This window comes from Eumetopias jubatus, unplaced genomic scaffold, assembly GCF_037043125.1.
Source record: "Eumetopias jubatus isolate StellerSeaLion01/CBP00866 unplaced genomic scaffold, mEumJub1_p1.0 scaffold_12, whole genome shotgun sequence".
NCBI lineage: Eukaryota > Metazoa > Chordata > Mammalia > Carnivora > Otariidae > Eumetopias > Eumetopias jubatus.
The window spans coordinates 14,014,629-14,035,553 of NW_028274818.1; the positions used below are offsets into that span (position 1 = coordinate 14,014,629).

General features: G+C 36.1%; 1 protein-coding gene across 1 annotated transcript in view; it reads right to left on the reverse strand.

The window, feature by feature from the left end:
• SPATA17 (spermatogenesis associated 17) overlaps window positions 1–20,925 on the reverse strand; it is a 214,258-nt gene that overhangs the window by 20,516 nt on the left and 172,817 nt on the right. Inside the window, exon 10 of the mRNA XM_028104762.2 lies at window positions 13,438–13,520. Coding sequence (XP_027960563.1) covers window positions 13,440–13,520 — 81 coding nt within the window. The 3' untranslated portion in view covers window positions 13,438–13,439. The remainder of the gene's footprint in view (window positions 1–13,437; window positions 13,521–20,925) is intronic.

Here is a 20,925-nt window from a genome sequence, read left to right on the forward strand (position 1 = left end):
TATCACTCAGTCATTCACTTTTACTGTCTTGTCCTGTTAGTAACTTAGCACTGAGAATCTTGCCAAATATGGGTATTTTGACCCCAATGATCTGCTCAGAAACAGTTCTTTTTAATGGAAGTTGCACTATCAAGGGCACAGTTGACATCCTATATAATTCCCTAATTCAATTTGAAGTAGAGGAAGCACTGACATCAACCTTGGACCAGTACCCAAACTACAGCATGTTCAAATTATTAAAGAGCTTTAATCCATTTCCCATTTCCACCTTCACTGAACTTTATCATATGGAAACCAAAATCCCAAGGATAGTAAATGGGTTCCAACTTACATTCCAATTCAAATGGAACAGTGGCTTCCTGGAGAGCTATATGGAAAAGGATCTTGGGCTCAGGTGAGTAGAAATGAGGATTGTGGTTAGCATTGTCTGCCGTGGACAGATAGTAGTAGAAACAACTAGAGGACAAAGTTCTGGAACTTGAGGGTGTTTAACACAGAGAAAAGAAATCTCAGGTGAGCCATGGTATTTTCCTCAAATGCTTGAAGGACAGCTACATGAAAAACAGAATCAACTTTTTCTAACATACCAAATTAGTATCAGTAAGTGGAATCACAAACTCCACGTAACAAAGAACTTTTAAATAATTAGAAAAGTCCAAAATGGAACCTATGCTCTTGAGAGGGAGAGTCATACCCAAGATGAGAAGTGCTCAAGCAGGGGTATGGATAGTATGGAAAGGATCTCAGCAAGTGTGGGGAATTAGAATAAATGATTTCTTAGGGATCTTACCATATGCCAACAAGCCTCAAATAATGAAAAACATTATCTTTCAGAGGAGGGCTACTTGTGTTGAGATAAAAACAAACAAAGGAAAATGTCCAACTATTTCAGATCAAATATTTAGTACTTCCACTGAATTTCATCCCAATATGAAGCAGCGTCTATACCTTGCACAGTGTTTCAAAAGTTATTTTGTATTTGACATTAAAAAAATGCACTTGAAAATTGGACATCATCTTTTAAAAACCTCAGCATTCAGGATTCTAATGTGGATATACCTGAACTCACAGTCCTTGCCAGAATGCAACTTATCAAAGGCATTTGTGCCATATATTGGAAACCAATTGGTTGCCCGGGAAGGTTAGGTTATTGTCCCATCAGCGATCAGCATCTTTGTCACAGAGCGAAGGAGATGGCGTGAAAATCACACAAGACAGAGATGAAAGCTGTGTAGTCAGAAGAAAAAAGCCTTCTTGATTATGCTGTGGACTTTCTGAAGTCTTTAATTCTCCCTCTAGCCCATCTTCAAACTGGCATGTGGGACGTACGGTAGATGGATGGTGATGCTCATCAGGAGAAGCACACACATATATCTTGTGGGTTGATTTTTTTATTTGCCAGCTCAAGAGGAGCAGGGAGATTTATTTGGAAGGATGGTAATGAAGGTGGGGAGGCACTAGTTAGACTGCAGTTTCTGTTCCCAATATGTTATTCTCACTTTTTTTCTCTTCTTGATGCTGGGTTGCTCTCTTTATTTCCACTTATTTTTCTTTAAAGGGGGGATATTTTGGTATAATAAGCCAGTGGCATGAGAGAGGAGGGTGGTAAAGATGTGGGAATACAGAATCTTTGTGTTGTCATTTTTGCTGAGATATTTCAAATGTTTTAATTACATTCTACATCTTTATTCCACACACACTTACTTATACACAATTACATACTATTTGAAATAATTGTTTTCTTCATCCCCAAATGAGATTTCACGTTTCCCTTTCTTGCTATCTTTCTTTTGCTCTGCTTTACAAGAATGAAATAATTCACTATTAAAAAAAAAAATCACTTTCTTCCTTCATAACAATAGCACAAGGAAATGGGCTGAGTTTGCTGGACCTTATACAGGGGAAGAAATCACCATCACCACCATGATCTGAGCCAAAGAATGGAAATATTCACTAAAAAGAGGGAGTAAATTGATATACTCTTGATTTCCAGAACGCTGTTTCCTACCAAGGAGTAAAGACATGGCCTTTGGAGGCCTGTTAACAACTCTCATCGGCACATCATTCTAATGCAACAACGAATCACCTGAGTTGAAGAGTCATACTAGACCTGAGTCCAATCTCAATTTTGCTCTTTATAGGACCAGTTTAGTTACTTACCCTGTCTTAGTTTTTTCATCTGAGTATGGGTTATGATAAATCCTAACTTCACATGGCTTTGGAAATATTAATCAGAATAATTACGAACCACACCATGCAAATAGTGTTTAATTATTGAATTTACTGATTTTCAAAGTAAATATTGGGTACAAGTCCAGATGGATAAGTACATCCAAATGCTTTCTAAATTCCTAAAATCATATGTAGATGGTCAAAATTTAGTAGAGCAAATTCTTGATTATATAGGTGGTTGTTATTCACTTTCTGATTTACCCTTAAGGTTTATATCTGTCTGCCAAGGTTTGTCTTTTATTTTCCCTATTTCTGCAATAGAATATTATAATAAAAAAATATAGGATCAGGGATTTTGGAATATAAAATGTTATTTTTTACTCATGTTTGTAAAATTCGACTTATAAAAGCCAAAATAAAAATTTAATTATCTATGGGTTTTTTCATTATGAAATTACCCTTACCATTTTGTGTATGTATGAAATCTAAGAGTCGTAATATTGTGGTACAAGAAGTTTCGTGTCAAGAAACAGGTACGTACCAGGGGCGCCTGGGTGGATCAGTGCGTTAAGCATCTGCCTTTGGCTCAGGTCATGATACCAGGGTCCTGGGATGGAGCCCTGCATTGGGCTCCCTGCTCTGCTGGGGGCCTGCTTCTCCCTCTCCCTCTGCTGTCGCTCCCCCTGCTTATGCCCACTCTCTCTCGCTCTCTCTCTCCCCCTGCTTATGCCCACTCTCTCTCGCTCTCTCTCTCCCCCTGCTTATGCCCACTCTCTCTCGCTCTCTCTCTCCCCCTGCTTATGCCCACTCTCTCTCGCTCTCTCTCTCTCGCTCTCTCTCTCCCCCTGCTTATGCCCACTCTCTCTCTCTCTCTCTCCCCCTGCTTATGCCCACTCTCTCTCGCTCTCTCTCTCTCCTCTCTCTCTCTCCCCCTGTCAAATAAACAAATAAATACAATCTTAAAAAAAAAAAAAGAAATAGGTATGCACCAAATTTTCTTTTTTGGGCAGATTGAAATTGTGAATGCATATATCTCTAAAAAATAATGTTATATTATTTATCATGGTTAAGTGTCCAGGGCAGTCCAGAAAAACCTATCCAAATCATATCCTACTTTTTCTAGAAGAGGCATAAAATTTTAGAAATAAATTACCACCTATCATAGTATTTCTACGGGAAAACATGAGTTTGGAGACTCAATGTGGGGAAACAAATTGACCATCCAGCTGCCTCACCCCCATTTTCATTCTAAACGGGGCGGTGGCTACGATGGCCTTTCGTGGCGCCCTAGCAAGAGGAGATTTAAGATAGGAAGGCAGTTCGTGAGAGAGAAGGAAGACAGGGATGACAAGAAGATATAGGTGTGGGAAGCTGGGGCTGTATGTCTTTGTTTCAAGCTGTCACCCCTTTTTCTTCTCAGGTATCCCGAGGGGACTTTGGCAATAAAAATAACAATGATCATTTGTTGAGAGCCTGCTGAATTAGAGGCCCAGTCTTCAGTGTTGTTAACATGCAGTCAATCCTCTTAATAACCCTGAGAGGAAAGTATTATTATTCTAATTCTTATAGATGAGAAAATTGAGGCTTAGGGAGGTTAAGAAATGTTGCCAGGACCATGCACATAGTAAGTGACAGAACCACCTGAATTAGCCACTTCAGTTGCCAAAACTACTAACCAAGGGCAAAGTCCAGCCCCGGTTGTGCTTTGCGTGGTTTTTACAACATTTTTGTAATTGCCTTCTCTTGAGTGAAACCAGCTGGACTTGAGGAGTGGCTGTCATCCTCAAAGAGAATGGGTGCCCTCCAGGGTTTTGGTTTTTGTTTGCCCTACATCCCCTTATGCCCTTACAGAACTATAAATGAAGTCAAACATACATACAGGAAGGTGCACAACCCATAAAAAATACAGCCTTTTGAATGCTCACAAATAAAACAAGCGCATCCATAACCTTAAAGCAAGAAGTAGAACATTCCCAGCACCTGCACTCACAAAAGGCCCCTCGAGTTCCCTTCCGTCACTATGGCCTCATGCCCACCAGGGATTTTGTCTATTTTTTCCACTTTAAATGCATGCATTAATATATCTGAATGTATGTTGTGCGTCTGATGGCTTTTACTCAACATCAATATTTATGAGGCTCTTCTATGTTATTGAGAGGAGGAGGAGGAGTTAATTTTCGTTGTTGTATTCTATATACCACAAATTGATTATACCACAATTTATTATCATTTCTACTACTGGTGGCAATTTGGGTTGTTGCCAATTTTTGGTGGCATTATAGATGGTGGTTCCATTAACATTCTTGTATCTTTCTTTTAATGAGCATATACACACATCTCTTAGACATATACACAGGAGAGGAATAACTGGGTCACAGGACATATACACGTTAAGTTTTTGTGTCTATAGCCAGAAAGTTTTTCCAACATATTGTAACAATTTATATTTCTACTAACTTACTGGATGAGAGTTACAGGAGTGCCATATCATGTTGCCATTCTTTTAAAATTTTACCTATTATAATGAGTATGTACAAGTATCTCAATGTATTTTTTAAAACAGCTTCATTGAGTTAAAATTAACATATCATAAAATTCAACCATTTAAAATATACAATTTGATGGTTTAGGTATATTTACAGAGCTGTTCACCCATCACCATAATCTAATTTTAGAACATTCCATCACTCCAAAAAGAAACCCACAAACATTAGCAGTTGCTCCCTATCCCCACCACAAGACAACCACTAATCTACTTTCTGTCTCTATATGTTTGCCCATTCTGGACCTTTCATATAACTAGAACCACACAACATGTGGTCTTTTGTGACTGGCTTATTTCACCTAAGCATAATGTTTTTGAGGTTTATCCATGCTGGGGTATATATATCAGTACATTATTCCATTTCATTGCCAATAATATTCCTTTGTATGGATGTACCACATTTTGTTTATCCACTCATCAGCAGATGGGAATTTGGGTTGTTTCTGCTTTAGGGCTATGAAAAAGAAGGCTATGAATATTTTGTACATTTTTGTTGGTGAACATATGTACACATTTCTTTTAGATATATATCTAGGAGAGGAAGGGCTAGGTCACAGAATATGCATATGTAAGATTCTAATGGCTATATACAAACAGTTTAATAAAGATATTCTATAAACTTATATTCCTACCAATTTACTGGATGAGAGTTATAGTTACTTGACATTTTGGTATTGCCATTTTTTAAAAGATAAAAGCCCTTGTTTTAAAGAGTAGTTTTAGGTTCAGAGCAAAATTAAGAGGAAGGTACATAAATTTCCCCTATACCCCTTGCCCTTACACAGGCACCCCCCCCATTACCAGCATCCCCCACAAGTGTGGCACATTTGTTATAATTGATGAACCTACACTGATACATCATAATCACCCAAAGTCCTTACTACTATATGTCTTAACTCTTGTAATCCTCCAAGAAATTGTTCTTAACCATTCCCATCCCACTTTAATCCAATTTTCTCACATTTTAGGCATGTAGTAAATTAAAAAGTATATCTTATACTAAATAACCACTCTTCATTTTTAGTTACTCCTCAGATTTGTCATGTCAACTGAATGTAACCCGCTGAGGGTAGCAATTTCATTTTCTGTATACCAAAAAATTTCTGTACTCACATGACTTGTAATAAAGTAACACTCAAAAATAAAAGGTTCCATATTGAATCCTTGTTAAGCAGAGAACCCAGGTTTCAAAAGAATGAGTAAACTATTTAGGCTATAAAAATCACAAAATGATCTTGTATGTGTTCTCTTCTCCCAGTCAGTGATGTTATTAGTTTATAATAGTAAGTATGAGTGAAGGACTACATTTTTTAAGAACTATATTTTTACTTATCTTTCATTCAGTTGGATTATTTTCACATTGAGAGGTGTGAAAATTAATTTCTGCTAGGTAGTTGTAGTTTGGAATTAAATATAAATGCCTTAAAATATATTAAGTAGCACAGATTACTTTCGAGCTGAAAAATAGGTTAACTATGGAACAAAGCAAGCCTACTAAATAATCATTATTAGATTTCATTATAGGATCTTGGGCTTCACTTACAGTTTGTAGGGTCTTACAGTCTCCCTGTATGGCAGCAAATTAACTTCTCAAGTTAACATTAAACACACACTGTATGTTTCCCTTCTATTTGCTTCACTGATTTATTCCAACCAGTATGCATAGTTTCATCATTTCTTAATATCAGGATTCCTTAATGTACAGACACCTGTAGCAAGGACTGCTTAATGCCACAGTGTGCTAATGAGCTGCATTTCACAATCATAAATACAAGTCTGAGAACTATAAACTCAATGTACTGATAAATGACTGTATCTGCTAGTACCAGAAGCAAGGTGATTTCCTCCTCAATGAGTTGAAGTGTTTAGACATGAAAGAGTACTTAGCAACACCCTACTACGCCCTGTGAGGGAGCCTGCTGGGGACACTGAGCTCCAAAAGGAGTAAGCCAAGCATAAGCCACAGACCAAGCTGGGATTTCATTCTATTCTCACAGGAGAATGTTTTGAATTATAAAATGGGAGGACAGATAAGTGTTTTGGTATTGTGTGCTTTTTGTAGGATACAACAAATAATCAGTTACATTTTCAGTCCAAATTAATGCCATTTCTCTCATTTAGAATCTTTCATTGGCAGTGGTAAATAAGAGTTCGCTTATTGTAGAAGAGTTAGGAAGTTTATCATTAAAGATGTAACACAAAAGATGGAATGAGTTGTGGTTTTAGATAAGTTTAAAGACAGATGCTAACTAGAATTTAATTCGTGGAACAAAGACCAACCCAAACTATGTTCACTCACTCACTCATTTTTCAACAAAATTTTATTCTGATGTTTTATGTAGTTTTTTAAAAAATATTATTTTAAATATTCTCTACACCCAACATGGGGCTTGAACTCACCACCTGGAGGTCAAGAATCACATGCTCTTACGACTGAGCCAGACAGGCAGCCCTCTGTAATGGTTTTTTATAATCTGGAACTTGGATCAAGTGAGCTCTACTAGCTCAGCAATTCTGCTGCTTTTAGTCATCATTATGATCTTAGACAAGTTCCACATAAAATTTTGTGATTTTATTAACATCCCACTTTGTTTGAGCCATTTTACAAGAGGAAAAAAGTAAAACGGAAGAGAACATCAGGGCAAAGTTTAAAGAACTGGAGGAAAAAAATGTGACTGAAGGTAAAATTAGCACATAAATGGACACTATGTGGATGTGAGAGGTAGGTCATAAATGTGGGCGACCACAATAAAAAGGGGATACAATCGGTAAGAAAGATTCAGGACTTCCCTAAGATAAGAATGCAATCTTGGGGCACCTGGGTGGCTCAGATGGGTAAGCATCTGCCTTAGGCTCAAGTCATGATCTCCAGGTCCTGAGATCGAGCCCCATGTCAGGCTCCCAGCTCCCTCTCCTTCTCCCCCTGCTTGTGCTCTTTCTCTCTCTCTCAAATAAATAAATAAAATCTTTAAAAAAAAAAAAAAAAACTAAAAAAGAAAAGAATGCAAACTTGACTTTACAACCATAATACTATATTATATAAATAAGGATAATTACTAATTTACAGATATGAAAGATTATTTCCCAGAAGGAACACTTTACCCAAGCATCAATCATAACTTGACCTCAGGATCAACCAACTTAGTGTATATCCAAATGTGTATCCAAAATCATATACAACATAACTATAAATGAGACTAGTTAGAAATAACATTCCACAAAGCATGCATTCAAATGAGCAATGGTGTCATTATAGGCATTATTTTTGGAACTTCCTTAACAACATTTATACAACAGATATTTTACTCTGTGCCAGGTGCTCTGCTAGATGTTGGATAGAGGGCATTTATCATGAGAGACATTAGAGATAGGTGGGCGGGGGGGGGGGAGAAAGACATTACTTGATTAACTGTAAGAAAGTTGATGAGTATTTTGATTTCAGAAGAACTGGAGATCCAACTCTGAATGTCCTCAAGGCGTATTCCTTTAAACATCCACAGTGTTCTTCATGTTTTTAATGGGGATCAACATTCATTCAGAATTGAGTTTGGTAAAAAAGATGGGTAATCAAGTTATCACTTAGTTTTAGTCAGACATTATGTTTAACTTTCTTGAATGGCTCGTATTGGGAATGTAGAAGGAGATTTTATATAAGTTGATGTAGCTAAGTAGTTTTCCAGATGAAACAGATTGCTTTCCTCAGTTATAATTGAGGTGGGGATGGGCAGAGGGAGAGGGAGAAGCAGGCTCCCCACTGAGCAGGGAGCCCACTGGGGCTCCATCCCAGGACCCTGGGATCATGACCTGAGCCAAAGGCAGAGTTTTAACCGACTGAGCCACCCAGGTGCCCCACCAAATTTGGCTCTAAATTAATGTTAACTGTTTTAAAAGTGAATCTGTTTCCTATAAAACTTCACAAATAATAATTCCTTGCATAATGCCTCATTATATTAAACAGTTTTAAAATTCCAGCTTAGACTATCATACAGACAAGGGCAAGGTTATGGACTGAATCATTAGACTTGCCACATAGCTTTGAAGTGGGCAATGTTCAGACTCTTTCTAATACCAGCCAATTGTCTTCCAAGTTTGTGCTGAAGCCAGAATCAATAAATATTCATTCAGCACCTACAAAATACCCAATAGACTGCTAAATGCTATGAAAGATTCAAAGGGTGAGAAGGTGTACTCTAAAATTTCACAATTTAACCAGTCAGATATTTGTTTTTCATTCAGAAGCCACTTAGTAAGTGAATACAATGTACTAGGTACAACCCTAGTACTAGATTACCTTTTCACTCTCTTTGCAACAGAGACCCACAAATGTCTTCTCTATTTGAGGGAGCCCATGTTTCTGGTCCCACACCCATTGGTCTTGTCTGTATGTTGCAAGTTCAACATCCTGAAGGGGTTCTAATTGGTCTGATGGGTCCCTATTTTTCCTAAGGCTAGAGCTCTCACACAAAACCACTTCATACCATTCATATTTCAAACCATTCATCATTCACACTTACATGTTGGTTGCCCTTAACTTGGGTACCCAAACTGGTCTCATCAGTTGTGACTAGGGCGATGGGGTCAGAATATGGCCACTTCAGTGGAGCCATTTATGGCACTTTTGATCACCAGAGGCTGTGGTTGTGACAGACATTCTCAGAGGGAAAAGACCCACTATCCATATACTATGTGTACATAGGTCCACACTGTAATTAATTTATGAGCAGTTGGATATAAAGTATTATAGTTTATTGAATCACTTTAAGAAGTGTGGTTTAAGTGTATTTTCTGTAGGATATATTTTTATTTTACTTTTAGAACTAGAATATTTGAATGAACAAAAGATGTTTCCAATTTCTCCTTTGGACAAATGAGAGAGAAAGAGGGGGCAAGGGAGAGAGAGAGACAGAGAGAGAGAGAGAGAGAGAAAGAGAGAGAGAGAAAAACACTTCAGAGGTTAAGAGACTTGTGTCAAGGTTACTCAATAGCCACAGAAGTAGAATCCAGGATTCTAGGCAGTGGGGGTCTTCTATTCCACACTCACTTCATACCTTAACCTCATTTTTACATTTTGTCTTCTTTTATTTTCTAAAAACAAAAGAGTACAATGAAAGAAGAAAAAGAACCCAGGAACATGAGTTCTCAAATTCTCTATTTATATCTTCCTCACTTAGAGTTAGCTCAGTTAAAAGTCTGGGAGGCTACACTGTGATTTGACTCATGTCTGCTGGAATTATCTTATTCTCTAATCTCTGTTTACACCGCTGCAGATGTTGGTAACCAAAGCTGATCGTGTGTGCCATTAGACACATGGAATGCTCAGCCCACCTGCCTCAGTCATGGAGAAACACAGCAGAATGTCTTCCTATAGGCAAGTGGGTTCTTATATCATCTTTATTCAAAGGACCACAGAGTCAAGAAAAAGATACTAAAGAAATCTTGGGTTTTGTTTCATTTTTTTTTGCCAATTCATTATGACTAAATTGGAAAGGGTTATAAATTCACATAGTGTCAAACTGAGTGACAAGGTTTAAATTATTTCTCTTGTTGAATTAAAAAATTAACCCCCAACAGGTGTATATATAGCTCATATGCTTGATTATTACTTTCTCCTCACACAACTTCTTTTTCCTTACACAGTTGCTAAGACCTTATTTCTTCTGGAGAAAGACAATAGAATTTCACCTGTTCCCTAATTCAGGGGCTAACTAAACTTACGTTTCATTTTAATTTTTTTCTCAGCTATTTGAGTCATTTATAAGCCATGAAAAGGCGGGGGAGTTCACTGGTTTTCATGCATAATTTAATTAAAACTTAACTCATCTGGTCTCAAAATTGAACCACATTTTAGCAGAAAGACAGCCTGGACCAAGGCCCATCACAAAGAAGAATGCGAAAAACTCAAGGAGCACATAATGCAAGAAAACTCACATTGATGTCAGATTAACCAACGCTTTCACCTCATTTTGCTAAGTTTTCTTCACACAAATCCTTAAAGGGACTCTTCTGCCTGGAAAGATGAATGTAGCTAAAAAGACAGCAAAACAATTCATACCCTTGATGCAACATAGTATAATCTCATTTCAACCAAGCTGCCTTTAGGAAAACTATCAAAGGTTACAAAAACGACCAGTTACAAAGGACAATTAAAGAAATTAAAAGGAGTCATATTCTAGTCAGAGAATAGATTTTAAAATATGCGTGTATTTAAAATCTAATTCACTCTCAGCAATTTCAGTAGCAGAAATCTTAGTGTATTAATCAAGATGGGTAGTGTAGGTTCTGTTTATCCGAAACGCAGACATGCTAAGGAAAGAAAGATTAATCTGGTAAAGGCATCACTATTCTAATCGGACTGATGGGAAAACGTAGTATGGGGGTAAGAGGCAATGTAGGGTGAATTATAGTGAAGTGATGAACTACCTTGAAGCTGAAGCAATCAAATAGATAGCTCTAAAAATTACTATGGCATCTTTATTCAACACTTTGGTGTAAGTGTTCCTGTCTTGGCCTTCTTTACAAAGAACAGGAGCACTCTGTTGTATTTGGTGAAATTAAATCTTAATAGGAGAGCTTCAGCTAAGGCTGCTACCCTTCACTTACCAAAATTAAACACTAGACATTAATTTCCTTTCCAAGAAGAGGAGATGACATTTTGATAATATTTTCAATTTACAAAATAGTTAAAAATCCAAGGGAAGCATTAGCAAACATTTTTAAAAATTTCTATCACATATTTCTGTCACATATCTGTGCATTGTGCACACTTTTTAATTAAAAGTAATGTGAAACATTTGTTACTCATCCTTGTCTTCTTTATAAATAATTTAGCAAGTAATTATTTTGTCTTTAGAAAAAAAAGATAATTGTCTCTAAATTATTATGATTGAATAGAATAAAGTCAAGATGTTTTTGTAATTGGTAGAGAAGAGCAATTAGTCCCTACTGGAGTATTTTAACACTTTGCTTTTGTCTGATTTGATATAAATTTTATAAAATGAGACCACAAAGAACTATCACCCGAAAAGGTAAGGCAATCATAATCTCACTATCTAGAGATAACTATCATTAACACTTTGCCTTATAAGAACGTATACATATACATGTAATACACAAGTCAGTGCATGCAAGTGTTTTTATACATACACACACATTATATATGTGTACACACACACACACACACACACACACACACACACACACACACACACACCTTTTTTAAAGGATTCATACTACACAGGTTCTTTTGAATCCAGCCTTCTTTTCTTAGAAATACAGGCATTTTTTCAAATTAATAGGTAAAGATCTATGTTAGCATTTTTAATGTCTTCATAGTATTGCATTTATGTCTTATTTATTTAACTTACCATATACTGAGTATACACATTGTTTTCAACCTTTCACCATTATAAACAGGCTGTATCTTTTCTTTTTATTATGTTCAATTAGCCGACATATAGTACATCATTTTTTGATGTAGTGCTCAACAATTCATTAGTTGTGTATAACACCCAGTGCTCATCACAACACGTGCCCTCCTTAATGCCCATCACTCGGCTACCCCATCCCCCCACCCTCCTCCCCTCTGTAACCCTCAGTTTGTTTCCTGGAGTCCAGAGTCTCATGGTTTGTCTCCCTCTCTGATTTCTTCCACTATATCTTTGAACTAATATCTGAAGTCATACATAAATACGAAAAATTTTATTTCCACTACTGCATACTGTGAATCACAAATACTAGATAAATGTTCCCATATGTAATGGTACTTTATAAACCTTTGAAACCGCAATTCCGCTTAGCACTATGTTTTTCTATTAGCTCAGAATATTTCATATTTCCCTTCCAATATTCCTTTGGAGTAGTTAAGAGGTAGATACTACTATCTACATTTAACACACTGATTTTTGAGTTGAAGCATCCAAAGTTGTAAGTGGGGGAGAAGTGACACTAACACTAAATCTACAGAACAAACATAAGTTGCTTGAATCTACTCTGTGCTCTTTCCAATGGACCAGTGCTTTCCCCTCGCTTCCTGGTGTGGGAGGGTACCGGGGTCTTCCACCCAGTGTGATTTTGAATTCCTGCCTCTTTTCCGTCAACCACAGTGATCTTTGCTGTCTTCATCCGATACCTCCTTTATATTAGGCTGAAAGTGCCAGAATACCTATTAGTCTTACTTTGATTATAATCATGTCCTATTCTAAAACTCAACAATTAAACAGTTTTCACTGAGAGCTCATTTTGTGATCTTGAAGTTTATGTGGGTATCTCTGTTCTTCTCTATACTGTAAACTTTGATAATCAGAGATCCTTGGCACTCTTTATTTGGAATCCCCTAAAGACAACTCATACTTCAAATAACACACATACTGAAAGCAGTTATTTTAAACTATTTTAGCTTTTGGACACTACCAATATTTTTTCATGGCATTATGTAAAACTTTTATTGTATTAATTAACTTAAAGAAAAAGATTACTTCAGATTTTTGTCAATCCTATTTCTTAATGTATTTTGAGTCTGTTTTGGAGAAGAGCTTTGAAAAATAAAATCCATGATTTCTGAATGTTAAAAACCATTAAATTAGAATGAAAAATGGAGTTTTATTATATATAAATATTATATCATGGTTTTAAAAATGCTAAAAAGTTAAAGTCAATCTCATTTGATTTTTTAAAATGTTTTTAATATACTTTTTGAAGTACTTCTTAGCAAAAATGCATACCTTTAGATAATTTGTCCAGCTTTTGAATAAAGTTTTCCGTACTTTGAGAAGAGATCAAATGATGGTAATACAGTTTGGAAATCCTGGGAAGAAAAAGATCAAAGATTACCACAGAGATCTTATTGACTTTGTATTGTTATTATTATTTTATTATAACTTATATCATATTAAATTTATAGATAGATATCTAACCGTACTTCAAATTTCCCATCATATCCTCAAATAAGACAAAATTGGCAGTTAATTTTTATCATTTGAAAGCCAGACATACTGAAGCTTCCTTAGACACATGGCTTGCCATAGCTATGGGTGGTACTATTAAAAACCTCTGAGCAATGCAAAGACCAGACCAGTTCTTCAAGGAACTCACAATCTGTATTTTTTACCTTGACCTATAAGGCCCCCACATAGTTGTGCTTTTGGGTCCTTCTCTGACGTGGCTTATTGGCCTCTACATTTCCCCTCATTTAGTGTTCTTTAGCAACACTTGTTTACTGGACACATTTCCTCTAGTCTTTATACTTACAGATGCTTCCACCTAGACAGTCTTATCTCCACTTATTTCCATGGCTCATTCCCTCCTTTTATGACATCTCTGTTCAAAGAGGCCTTCCCAGACTACCTGTATATACAAAATAGCACTCCTGAAACTTTCTGTCACCTCAACTGGCCTCTATCTTCTTAATTACCACTCCTTGATATTACATGTTTATTTATTTTGTGTCCCACATGAATGTATAAGCTTCATAGGAGTAGGTACTTTGTTTTGTAAAAAATAAAGATTTGTTGACTGCATGAATGAAATGGGAAAGGTGATATACTGTGCTAAGTACCACAGTGTTGTAGCATTCAAAGGAATGCTACAGGAGTTTAGAGGGCAAAAGCATTCTTTTACTCAGTAGCCAGAGAAACCACATTTGACTGAGGACAGAAATGAATACTCTTCATGCTTGGTAAAAAGGCAAATAAATTAAAGAAGTAAAGTACTAAATCAACTAAAGTACAAAGTACTAAAGTACTAAATACTGTAAATAAAATGGTCAGACTAGATAAAATCATATGTGTCTCCTCCTATGGGAGGCCTATCCGTAATGGAGATGATTTGGGACAGTTTTTGTTTTTTTTCCCTTTAAGGAAACCTTGGAAAGCAGGACCTCTACCCTGAGCCCACCTCTTTTAGAGAGTTCATACATTACAAACACACAAAACATAAATGTACTGAAGAACACACAGGTGTCTCTGCCGCCGGCTCTCTACTCTGGCCCAGCAGTGCTCTTAACCCTAAATACCTGCTTTTATGACTGACGCTGTTCAGGCCCCAAGGAGAAGCTCACATCTGTTGCTCTGTGTTAGTGAAATAAAAGTGACTAAGCCCAAGTGACATGAAGGACAGTTACGCTGTAACAGACACTGCTTTCAAGGATGAAAAGAATTTAAGTGACAAAGATGCTTAGATAAAAAAACTAATTAATTTGAATAAAATCATTCCTCTTGGATAGCAGAAATGCAGTAGAACTTCATATGATGAAGGGTTATTTTTCTGTGGTGCCGAACATCCATACTCTTGCTTTCTTTTTAGTCCAAATTGTGATTCTAGAGGTACTCAGGAATTGATACCATATTTACGAGAGTTGCCCTTGACATAGCAGGAATATTTTGCAAGAGTAAACAATTCAAATTACTCTTAAATTTGAATGTATGAAGTTTAGGCATATGTGCGAAGCATGGTAGTGATTTTTTATGTAGGCACTTGATGAACTCAGAAACCTAGAACTGTGAATAGTTTTAGTTTTATAAATACACACAACAATTTAAATTTCAAAAAAGTAAATGAAAAGGTTAATTTTTATCTAAATGATCTTAGTTTAAACTTTTGTTATTTATTAATTATATTTATTCCTCATTTTGACATAATAGATAATTCTAAATAAAATAACTCATTTTTAAGACATGTAAATAAGTTTAAATTTTTGTTTTTTATGTTAATTTACACTTGCTAAAAATGTATTCGAACTGTATATGCTTTAGATTTATATTTTCTTTTAAAATCCAGCTTATATCATTATTGATAATGTAATAAATCAAAATCTTGATTTTAAAAATGTAATTAAAAAACTCAAAAAATAAAAATATAATTAATGATTCTGCTGAAATAAATGCAAGAAAATAAACTATATGGAATACATATTATGCATAATTTATGTGTGTCTTTATTACTCACTCAAACATTATAGACCCACCAATTGGTAACCCAGTCATGGGAACAATTAGTAAATTCTGTTGTCTTTGATATCTTGCCAACTTTCATTCTTAATTTTACATGTAGTTCTTGATGTTGTTATAAAACTATTTTTATTATGGTAAATGAGAGAACATATTTAACAGTTAACTTGATCTGTAACTTTTCAATCTGTCATATGATGCATGGCTTCCATTGTTCTGGCCTTGTGCTCTGTAAATGGTAGAGGTGGGCCTGCTCTTCATATGCTTGGAGGCCTATTCAACGGACCCCCAGCTTCTTCTTCTCTAGACACAGAGTACTCTTCCTCCAAAGGCCTCACTTTCCAGATCCTCTTTGCATCTGTCTTGTAAACCACTTTTATATTCTGAACACCTGTCCAGAAGCAGTTTACTAAACTGATAAAAATGGAAATGGGGTAGTCTGAGCTTTCTTTACCTCTTACATCTCAGTTAGTTGTCCACATTTGACCAAAGTATTCTAGTGCTGATTAGGCTTACTTTATAGCAATTCTTTCCCTTGTTATGTAAGTAATTTTTTGTTTTCTTCACTAATACCCTTAAGAATGTTCCATTCTTTTATTTTTTTTATTGAGGGAAGTTTTCATTTGGTTATTTTCTTTATTCTCTGAACCCTAGACCCCATCTAATCACTGTACTTTTGATAACGGTGGTATGATATAGTGGAAAGGGGTCTGGCCTGGCCTTGGGGCCACTGATTCATTTGTCAAACATGTGCTGGGCCCTACTCCAAGCCCTAGTCTACCCAGAACCAGGTGGGAATCCCTGGACTACCACTTACTAGTGTTTTCAGCTTGGTTGAGGTATTTAAACTACCTGAATTTGTTTACTCATCTGGACTCTAGTTTCCAGTCCAATATGTAAAGAGTTTGGAAGTCATCACTTCCATCATCACAACAGGTAAAAGCTGAACAGATTTCAAATCAACTCTTCTTAGATCCATCAGAAAACTGAGGTCCCAGGGCAAACTTCTGCTCTGAAAATGGGAGAGATAGGCAGATAGTGAGGTTCACAACCTCCTGGGAGCAGAAGCTCAGGAAGAGAAGTGCACTGAAGACAATCTCATAGGAATACCTTCAACTACAATTGACAAATTGCTGGTGGCTCAGTGTGGGCCAGTTGAGAGTTAAGAACTGTGAGGGGCCCCATCACAGAGGGGCTCCCATGCTATCCTGAGTTTTACTAGTAGGAGGCCTACCAGGTTCTCACTGTGAACCTCACTCTTGCTTCCCACAGAGGGAGGGAAAAAGTAGCCATTTGGGAATATTCTCAGAGCTCTCTGTTCTTCTTAATAAGGCATGTCCTCAGTGAAACTATTTTACCAGCCTGGGGGAACATCAAAGCCTGACCAATCTGAGGGAAGAGAAATAAGGCTCCCTAAAAGACTGAGACCTAATCAGAGGACGATGGAACATTTCCCCTCCCCACAATTTACCACCACATCATTAGGTTCCTGTGTAATAACAGGAGATCAAAGCCAAAATAACTGCAAGCCTGAGACCCCATTTAAGAGTCTCTAGGGACACTCAAAGAAAACCAGGGGAGAAGGAAAAGGACACTAAAGAAAATTTTAGCTCTGACACCACAGCTGTAGTCAACAGGGAACAGCCTAATTCCTTGGCAGAAAACATAAAAGCTCACACTAAAGGCCTACGTATTTTAGTTTTTTCCACTTGATATATCATGTCTAGTGTCCAACAAAAAATGACAACTCATGCTAAAAGGCAAACAGCAACACCCACCACAAACCCCAAAAAACTCAAATCTGAAGAGGCAAGGTCAGACATCAGAAACAGACTCAGATATGCAGAAATTTTGGAATTATCAGACTGGGGATTCAACTATGATTAATATGCTAAAGGTGCTAATGTAAAAAAGTGGACAACTTGCAAGAACACATGGGTAATGTAAGCAGAGATGAAAACTAAAAAAGAACCCAAGGAAATACTAAAAATCAAAAACACTATAAGAGACATAAAGAATGGCTTTGATGGATTCAGCAGGAAACTGGACATGGCTGAAGAAAAAATCAGAGAGCTTGAAGATATGTCAGGAGAAATTTCCAAAGCTGAAATTCAAAAAGAAAAGAGAATGAAAAAGATGGAACAGCATATGCCAGATATGGAATAGATATGCAAGAACTGTTGGACAATCATACTAGGTGTAACTTAGGCATACTGGGAATATCAGGAGAAGACATAAAAAAAGGAACAGAAGAAATATTTGAAGTTTTTTCCTAAATTAATGACAGACATGAAACCAGATTCAGAAAGCTCAGAGAACATCAAAAATTTACACCCAAGCATGTCATATTCAAACTGCAGAAAACCATACGAAGAAAAAATATTGAAAAAGCCAAAGGGGAAAAAACCCACCTTCCAGATAGAGGAACAAGGATAAGAATTACATTGGACTTCTCTGAAGAAACCACACAGGCGAGAGTGGAGTGAGAAAGTGTTGAAAGAAAATAATCACCAACCTACAATTCTGTATCCAGAGAAATTATCCTTCAAAAGTAAAGGAGAAACAAAGACTTGCAGACAAACATATATTTTGATAACAAACGAAGAAATATCACAGGTAGCCCTACTATGCAAGAAATGCAATTTCTTTTCTAAAGAAAGAAAACATTAAAGTTATCCGAGAGAAGGAAAACAAAATAGGTTAGAAATGAGGGGCATTAGAGAAGAAATAAATGAAGGTAAAATAAAACCTTTTATTTTCATTTTTCTTAATTACCTTTCAGATAACCATTTTCTTCAAAATAATATTATACATATATAATACATAATAAATACATAATATGTACAATATACATAATAAAACATAATCAGTGACTACAGCTTATGGATGAGGTAAATGAATGACTGCAATATTATAAGGGATCAGGGAGTTGTGAATAATCTGTTATAAGATAGTCGAACTACCTACGAAGCAGTACAGTGTTATTTGAAAGTGGACTTTGATGAGTTATATGTATATTCCAAACTCCAGAGCAAACACACAAAAAAAATTTTTTTAAAGAAGTATAACTGATATGCCAAGAGAGGAGAGAAAATGGAATCATATAAGATGCTGAATAAAACTAGAGAAGCCTGAAAGAGTGGAAAGCAAAAACAAAACAGAAACAAAAGACCAACAGAGAACAACATAATTGATGGAAAACACCTACAAGTAGGGTAGATATTAATTTGACTATATTAGGGCGCCTGGGTGGCTCAGTCGTTAAGCGTCTGCCTTCGGCTCAGGTCATGGTCCCAGGGTCCTGGGATCGAGCCCTGCATTGGGCTCCCTGCTCCATGGGAAGCCTGCTTCTCCCTCTCCCACTCCCCCTGCTTCTGTTCCCTCTCTCACTGTGTCTCTGTCAAATAAATAAAATCTTTAAAAAAAATTAATCTGACTATATTAACAATCACTTTAATTGTGAAAAGTCTAAATACATGAACAAGAGGCAAAGACTGTGGACAAAAACAAGATTCAATTATATGCTGGCTCCATGACACCTGCTTTAAATAAAAATAAAAATATAAGCAGATTAAAAGTAAAGGGATGGAGAAGATATACCATGCTAACATTAACTAAAAGAATGCTGCAGTAACTATACTAATTTCAGACAAAATAGACTTCAGAGTAAATAAATTATCAGGGATAAAGATGGTATTTCACAATAAAGGGGTCAATTCTCAAAGAAGACATAACAATCCCTAATGTGTATGTGCCTAGCTACAGAGCATCAAAATACATGAAGCAAAACTGATAGAACGGCAATGAGAAAAAGTCATTGTAGTAGTTAGAGATCTCAACATCCCTTTCTAAGTAACTGACAGATCCAGCAGGCAGGAAATCAGTAAGTATACAATTGAAAAGAACATCTATCAATCAACTCTAACTGACATTTATAGACAACAATAGCTGACACATTCTTCTCAAGCTCACATGGAACATTCACCAAGGCAGAACACATTCGGGGCCATAAAATACAGCTCAACAAATTCAAAAGAATAAACATCATACAAAGTATACTCCTAGATCACAATGGAGTTAAACTAGAAATCAGTAACAGAAATAGTTGAAAAATCCCCAAATATTTGGAGGTTAAACAAAATACCTCTAGATACATTTGGGTCAAAGAGGAAGCATCAAGAAAAATAAAATATTTCAAACTAAATGAAAATTAAAATACGACTTAGCAAAATTTGTGGGATGCAGCAAAAGGAGTGCCTAGAGGGAAATTTATAGCATTGAATGCATACAGCAGAAACCACTAATTTAAATTTTCACTTTAGGAAACTGGAGAAAGAATAAATCAAATCCAAAGTAAGCAGAAGAAAATAAAATCAGAGCAGAAATCAGTGAAATTGAATACAGGAATTCAATAAAGAAAATCAACAAAACCAAAAGCCAGTTCTTTGAAAAGATCAGTAAAATTGATAAACAGCTAGCCAGGCTAGGAAAAAAGAGGAAAGACACAAATTACTAATACCAGAGATGAGAAATGGACCATCATTACTGATCCCATGGATATGAAAAGGATGATAAAGGAATATTATGAACAACTCTATGATCATAAATTTGATAACTTAGGTGAAATAGACCAATTCCATGAAAGACACAACCTACTAAAATTCACACAAGGAGAAATAGATAACCTGAATAGGCCTATATCTATTTAAAAAATTGAACCAATAATTGTTAATCTTCCCAAACAGGCCCAGATGATTTTACTGATGTAAATTCTACCAAATACGGAAGAAATGATACCAATTCTGTTTACATTATTCCAGAAAATAATAGCACAGGAAGCACTTTTTAACTCATTGTTTCATCATCTATAAAATGGAGATATATGTCTCACAGGGTTGTTGTAAGGATTAACCAGGAAGTCTATTCATATTCTACCTATCATGTTCTTTAAAAATCAAATTAAACAAATTCTACTGGCACCCATGAGAGACGAATTATGGAGCAGTAATGAAGTGAAGTGGGACTCAAAAGATTTTGATGATAACCCCCATCAGTAAAGATATTTTAAGCAAGCACTATTAATATATGTCTAGTTATTTATTTTAAATTTTACATGTGTAATACTGTGATAGCAAAATGACATGTTAAACAGGTATACAAATGAGGTAAAACTCAATATAAATAGAAATTCTAACATGTTCTTCCTTCATTCCTGTGGATCTTCTTGTGTACTTACTTTTGGACTCCTCTAATACAGTGAATGAA